General features: G+C 48.1%; 1 protein-coding gene across 2 annotated transcripts; it reads left to right on the forward strand.

Moving 5' to 3' along the window:
• The first annotated feature begins 304 nt into the window (after positions 1 to 304).
• Positions 305 to 3684, forward strand: LOC123156274 (transcription factor PIF3). 2 transcript variants are annotated; one of them, XM_044574419.1, is made up of 7 exons: positions 305 to 915; positions 1016 to 1081; positions 1186 to 1251; positions 1733 to 2056; positions 2139 to 2208; positions 2317 to 2435; positions 3299 to 3684. In XM_044574419.1, exons 1-6 carry the CDS (start codon positions 541 to 543, stop codon positions 2433 to 2435), a joined length of 1020 nt encoding a protein of 339 aa, XP_044430354.1. In that variant the 5' UTR covers positions 305 to 540; the 3' UTR covers positions 3299 to 3684. The 2 variants fall into 2 exon arrangements, with proteins under 2 accessions (XP_044430354.1, XP_044430355.1); XM_044574420.1 differs by having other exon boundaries at positions 3302 to 3684.
• Positions 3685 to 7103: the final 3419 nt, after the last annotated feature.

The following is a 7103-nucleotide window of genomic DNA, read 5'->3' on the forward strand; positions in this document are numbered from 1 at the left end:
GATTGCATCACTCGACGCAGACACCACGTACTACACCACAGCGCCGTACCACATAGACCCCGGACGCAGAAACCCAGAGGCAAAGGAAGGAACCGATGAGCTGAGGTCAGGTCAGGTATCCCAAGCCCACACTCAACCGAAAGCCCCTCCACAGCACAGCACAGACCCAGAGGCAGCAGCAGCAGCAGGCAGAAGAGGAAAACCAAACAGTCCATCCGGCCCGCTAGCTGACACGCCACCCCCGCACGGCCGCACCCGAGGCGACGAGAAAAAGTTTGCGCCAAAAAACAAACGGCACCCGAAGCGGGCAAGCAGGGGGCGGGCGCAAGCAAGCGCGAGGCAGGCCACCACCCGCGCCGCGGCAGCGCAGCAGCAGCGCGGCATGGGCGCAACACTAAAAAGAAGCGACGCCACCTCCTCCTCCTCCCCTCTCTCTCCTCCTCCCCCGCTCCCCACCCCTCTCCCCTCCCGCTCCGTGGCGAGCAGCCCCGGGGTTCCGCTCGCGGGCGTGTGATCTGTGCGGCGAAGCCCTGAGGTGGGATGGAGGAGCCGCGGGACGGCGGGTTTGGAGGGGGCGGGGCGGTGCGGGAGCTGGTGCTGATGCAGCAGGAGCGGCGGCGGCGGCGGGAGGAGGAGGAGGAGGAGGTGCGGCGCCAGATGTTCGGAGGAGGGGCGGCCTTCCACGCGGCGGCGGCCGCGGCCGCGCTGGGCCAGCAGCAGCAGCAGCACCAGCAGGCGGCGGAGTACGCGGAGCTCGCGGCTGCGGGTGCCGCCGGAGGCGCGTTCTACGAGAGCGAGGCGGGCGGGTCGTCCGAGCCCGAGCCGCACGGGGCGTCCTCCGACCGCCCGCGCGGGGGCGGGGGGTCCGGCAGCAAGCGCACCCGCGCCGCCGAGGTGCACAACCTCTCCGAGAAGGTGGCTGCCCTGAGTTTCGCTCTGCTTTTCTGCTCTTCTCGCCCTGTACGTTTTTCGGCCGCTCATTGTTCGCTTGCTTGCTTGATTGATTGGGGCGCAGCGGCGGAGGAGCAGGATCAACGAGAAGATGAAGGCGCTGCAGAGCCTGATACCCAATTCCAACAAGGTCCGCCGGCAGCACAACAAAGCCAACCACTGTACAACTTCATTTTTCTTTCTTCGTCCCTGAATTCGGGGCTACTGAGTTTCGTCGTGCTTCTGTGGTTGCAGACTGACAAGGCATCCATGCTCGACGAGGCCATTGAGTATCTGAAGCAACTGCAGCTCCAAGTACAGGTCAGTAAATGCATCTCTGGATGGCTGGTTGATGTCTGAGTAGAGGCTAACTTGCTAGTGCATTTATTTTAACTGATGGTCCAAACTGCAAACATTGACGTTGGAGTAAAGTGTTTTACTGTGGGTGTTGTCCTTATTGATTCTTTATCCAATCCATAGCGAAGTAATTAATGCTGGGGAAAATTTCCACATAGCACAGCGGTGGCCACTTTCTGTTTTCTAGCCATATCTTATAGAACTGTTGATTTCCTTGGGTTCACACTGGGATTTGTAATGCTGATCAAAATGTTGATATGTTAGGGCTAGTTTCCTAGTGTGGATGCACTTGGGCAAATGCCGTGCCGATTGACATTTATGCTAGCTAGCTTGCTATATTCAGTTGGTAGGTGCTAATAATTAAACTGCACGTTTAAAATTTAAATATACAGCTCAAATGCAAGTATTAATACAGAGTTTTTGCCCCGATAATTTTTCCCTACAGATGCTGTCTATGAGAAACGGCGTTTACTTGAACCCATCGTATCTGTCTGCAGCGCTTGAGCCTATGCAAGCATCACAAATGTTTGCAGCACTTGGTGTCAGTGGGAGGAATGTGGCGGCACCAAGCTCCGGGGCAGTAGCCCCGCCTGTAAACCAAAGTTCAGGAGCTCATCATCCATTCGATCCGATGAATTCTCCTCAACAAAATCAACCACAGCCTCTTGTGTTACCAAGCTGTCCTAAAACAACCATTTCAGAGCCTCCGTTTCACTTGGAGTCGTCACAGTCCCACCTTCAATCATTTCAGTTGCCTGAATCCTCAGAGGTAACACAAGTACCTTATCTCTTCTATTGTACTGAGGCTTCAGGAAGATTTTTCTCACAACACGCATTCTTCTGTTTTGAAGTTGATGTTGCGAGGGGATATAATGCTGAAACATCACCTAACATCAGCTCAGGACAGAGCTGATCCATCAGGTTTGTGACAAATTATTTAACTATCTATTGTTGTTGCCAGCATTTTCATTTGTCTCGCGGATACCACACCTTTTCATATTAATGCCATGCCCCTTCACCACCTTGAAGGAAACAAGATGAACTCATTAAGGCAAGAATCATCCATGCTGAACACTCATTTTGATGGATGCTCGCGTAGCAAAGAGCAGTCACATGATATGGTACCAGCAAATACACGGCATGTGTAGGTGAGTTTTTCTTGGTATGGATGAAGAGCCAATCAGTCAAGCATATAAAAAATAATTATATATGCTGATAAGTTTTTTAAAAGGAGGATAAACATGCTTTAAGTGTGATCACATGCACAACATACCATTGCTTTTAGCTTCTCCTTTTAGTCTAAGATTGCATTTGGCATCGTGATAGATTATGATAATACAACTTTTCCAACCAGATTTTGTCTATTTTGTGGTTCGGCTAACGAGGTTGTTCGTGCTTCGTGGCTATTTCCCCTCGGTAGATTGTACTCCCTCCATCCCAAAATAAGTGACTCGAGGGAGTAAAAACAAAGTTCAGCGCAACATAATTCAGCAACCACAAACTGAGCCTAAGGAGTTGGACTGTGGTGTGTGGTCGAACCTGATTGCTAGATTAAAAGAATATAGTTTGAACTGACGGTGTCACTTACTGTCATGTTGTCTAGGATGTGCCCAAAACATGGACATCATAATGTGAAAAATTGTCGATACTTCAAGCTTTACCCTGGACTCCCTGTAAATAAAAACACCGCAGCCAGTAATGAAACAGGTACGACGTTTAGACATGCGGTAGTTGACTAAGAAGACTTCGGCGTAATTTAATCGGTTCAATGACTTCAGTGACAGCAACCTAGCCTTCAGGCAGTTGAGCTAACCAACCTAGCCCAATTTATTACCAGTGCTTTGTAACATCATCAACTGTTTTCTCCCCATGCTACTTACTACCTGCTACGATTGCTACAGTAAGTTGGATCAAAAGAACAATTATTTATCTTGTGCATTCCTATATCTTAACGAAGCATCGACAGATACTAATAACCGTTTGTTTGTCTCTAAACCCTTGTCTTTGACAGCAGCTTAGGAAGTGATTACCAGTAACACCGAAGAAGTTGGTGCGCGAAGGCAGGATGACATGACGTAGCTCAGCGATCTAGCTAACCGGCAAGTCCGACAGTCAAAGCTTTGCCAATCATTGACCTCTCCGTTACCGCTATATAGTTCTACTGTTAATTCTTGAAGCGGACTGAGCGCTTCATCACTTGGTACTAGTAGCTTAGAGAGAAGAACCGTGTAAAATATTGCTCATCAGATGCTGCTCCTTTTTTCCGGTCCATTTGAAGGCCTCGGGACTTGCAGGTAACGAGACTAGTCTGGCAAAATATGTTCTATGATGATGAGCAGTAGCCAGTGCTCCTGGCAAATTCAGAATATAATCTACCGGGAACTTTTTGAATTTTGACTTTTGAGACTCAATCCTACACGGTCTCATGTTTTTTACAAGCTGCAAAAACGGAGGGCTGCGAAATTCTACGTTTTGTTCTTGGATTCCCTGTTGGACCAGCCTGAACTGAAAGCGACGTACTGTTGTGGTGGCGCGATCATGCCGGGATCGTCCTCGCGAACGCATCCTGGGTGGTGTCCCCGAAGTTGCCCATGACCTCTGCCTGGCGTCCCAATTCGGGGTGTGGTGGAGTGGAGTTGTGGTGCGCGCCACCCACCAGGATACGCACGCATCATGTCTTGATGCTCACATTTCAAAGGGACCACCTACAGACTAGGCGACCGAAAATTTTGTACTGTAACTTTCAGTCGATTTTCACACAGACCGGCCGCCCCTCTTCTTTCTCCTCCTGACGGCTGCCCGCCGCCGCCCGAACTGTCGGAGAGCATCTATAGTCGGACCCCTTAAATTCAAGTGGATGGCCTGGTCGGTGACCGGTCGTGAGAATGCGCCCCAGCTGGACCCCTCGAACCGGCTCCACGTTTAGGCTGTCCAGGCTGTCCGGCACCTCTCAAACCCAGCCCACATTTGGGCGAAAATCAGAAGGCTCGAGCGCATCTGCCACGTCCGATCTGAGAGAACAGACCCACGCCAAATTCCTTCAAACCATTCCCGACATAGCCCGATCCGCCATCTTCCTCTGCTCTCTTCGGCCTCATCCACGCCGACCATCCCCTAGTCTGTCACCACTAGCTCTGTCGCCATCCCAAACCCACAACACTGCACCACTGGCACAAAACCTCTCTCCATCATCCCGCCCCATACACGGTGCCGCACTGGACGCCGTCGCGGTATGTCCTGCTCCTTCGGTCATACCCCTTGCCCTCTATGTGTTCTACAAAATGTCTGAGTTACTTTTTTTTTATTCTTTTGTAGATAAAACGAGGGATTCATCGGATGAGGAGTTTGATTTGTCGGATTCATCGAATGAAGAGGTTATGATGATGATGATGAGCATCCAGGAAGAAATGGAGAAGAAAGTGGACCATATTATAAACTTCAAGAGTTCGATCAAGGGGCGGGCGATTTTACACCAAGATAGGACCGTTGGCACACTGCTGCTCTACAAAGACTACTCTAATTTCAACCCAAACCAAAGTTTCATGATGGATTTTTTCGGCGTCGCTTCCACATGAGCATACCTTTATTCTTGGGTGTGATGGAGGGCATGGAGGCACATGATCCGTGCTTCTTTGAAAGGTTGTTGCAGAAAATTTTGGTCTCTCCTTTGCAAAAATGCATGGCTGCTCTGAGAATGCTTGTATTAGGTATCGCCGTGGATGCCATTGGTGAGATGGTCTGGATGGGAGAAAGCACATGGCTTGATGTCACTGTCAAATTTGCCCAAGCCGTGGTAAAGGTGTTTAGAGTGGAGTATCTAAGAGAACCAACTAGGCACAGAGAGGTTGATGTCAATTGGAGCTGCGAGAGGTCACTCGATTGCATGCATAGGCAATGAAAGAGATGTTCTAAAGGTTCGCGCCAGATGCACCAAGGTCACACTAAAGATGTCACCATCATACTCGAAGCAGTGGCATCAAGGAACTTGTGGATTTAGCATGCTTTCTTTGGCATTTCTGGTTCTCATAACGACATCAATATGCCTAGCGATATTCGTTGGTCAAAATACTTTGTGATGGTGATGCTCCACCGTGTAAGTACATCGTTAATAGACACAACTACAACATGGGATACTACCTTGTTGATGGTATCTATGCTTAGTGGGCTGCGTTTGTCAAGACCATATCCGATCCCCGTGGCGACAAAAGGTCCCACTTGCAACAATGCAAGGAGGAGCTAGGAAAGATGTGGAGAGAGCATTTAGAGTGCTCCAAGCTCGTTCAGGTATTGTTTGTGGAGCTGCAATTATGTGATGAGAATCTCAAACACTATGGCAGCTGATGACATCTCGTGTCATTTTGCACAACATGATTGTCGACGACGAGGGTGAAGGGGCAGTCCGAACGGATGATTTTGAGAAGCACAAAGTACAAGTCTGCCCCCCCCCCCCCCCTTCCCCGGAAACAAGATGTCGAGCATATTGTGAACTTTCAGGAGATACGTCGGCATCTTCGAGATGAAAACATACACGTGCAACTAATCGACGATCTTGTGGAGCATAGGTGGGAGCCAAAATGGAAACCAAAGAAACTATTAAATTATGCACTTGAAATAAAAATATTTGAACTATGCATTCTTTGCTAAGAACAAATGTTATTTCCGTGTGATATTCATGTGTATGATCAACGTACATGTGTTTGCATGAATTTAAGAATTTGAAAGTGAAGGATGTGATTGCAAGGGAGAACATCTGTGGGATCATCCGACGTATCCAGTGTCGCGTCTAGGCGCGTATGTGGATGTTGTGGATTTGCCTAGTCCAGCTGTAGACACTCTAACATTGTTGGCGGGTGTTGTTGTGCATTGTCTTGCCGCCCCAGTCTGGCGCAAGCCGCCCTTCCAACCTTTCATTTAAACCCCAACCATGAACTCCGAAGCCGGCAATCCCGCCCACAAACCTTGCTACCTCTTCCTGCGGTAACATCACGTCGTCGCCGGAGCCGGATCCCCTGACATACGGCCACCTGACGTTGGGCCACTGACGCGTGGGTCCGGATCCACACGTCAACGAGTGCGCCGTACGTCAGAGGAGCTGCGTCCGTCGTCGCCAGGGTCGCTCGCCCTAGTCTCAGCCTCAGCCGCTAGGTGAAATGGATAAATAGCTATTCGCACGGTTAAACACAGACTCCCTCCGTTTCTTTTTGTTTTGTGTATTAGTTTTGTTCAAAGTCAAACTCTCCAAAGTTTGACCAAGTTTATACAAAATATTATTGATATTCACAACACAAATTCATTATCATTAGATCCATCATGAGATATATTTTCATATTATATGTATTTGATATTGTATATGTTCATATTTTTTAATACTCCCTCCGTTTCTAAATATTTGTCTTTCTACAGATTTCAACAAGTGACTACATACGGAGCAAAATGAATGAATCTACACTCTAAAATATGTCTATATACATCTGTATGTGGTAGCCATTTAAAATTATAAAAAGACAAATATTTAGAAACGGAGGGGGTATAAGTTTGATCAAACTTTGAAGAGTTTCAGTTTGGAGAAATCTAATACGCAGAGTAAAAAGAAACGGAGGGAGTACTCTCACGGAAATTGATAAAAAATATATATATATAGAACTAAAATACATCTATATACATCCATTTCTCCGGCGTGTATTTCCGGACTAAGGGAGTACGTATTACCGCCGTTCTAAAATACTTGAACTTTTGGGTTTGCCATAAGTCAAACTTGTTTTAGTTGGACTAAGTCCATGATTTTTTTTATAAAGAACACAAATTAGTCTCATGAG

Source organism: Triticum aestivum, chromosome 7B (genome assembly GCF_018294505.1).
Source record: "Triticum aestivum cultivar Chinese Spring chromosome 7B, IWGSC CS RefSeq v2.1, whole genome shotgun sequence".
In the NCBI taxonomy this organism is placed as follows: domain Eukaryota; kingdom Viridiplantae; phylum Streptophyta; class Magnoliopsida; order Poales; family Poaceae; genus Triticum; species Triticum aestivum.

Bases quoted from the DNA above. Each gene is read 5' to 3' on its own strand.
- LOC123156274 (XM_044574419.1), top strand. From the start codon at position 541: ATGGAGGAGCCGCGGGACGGCGGGTTTGGAGGGGGCGGGGCGGTGCGG. The intron at 1,082-1,185 runs GTCCGCCGGCAG...CTGTGGTTGCAG, and splicing joins TGATACCCAATTCCAACAAG to ACTGACAAGGCATCCATGCT. The intron at 2,209-2,316 runs GTTTGTGACAAA...ACCACCTTGAAG, and splicing joins GGACAGAGCTGATCCATCAG to GAAACAAGATGAACTCATTA.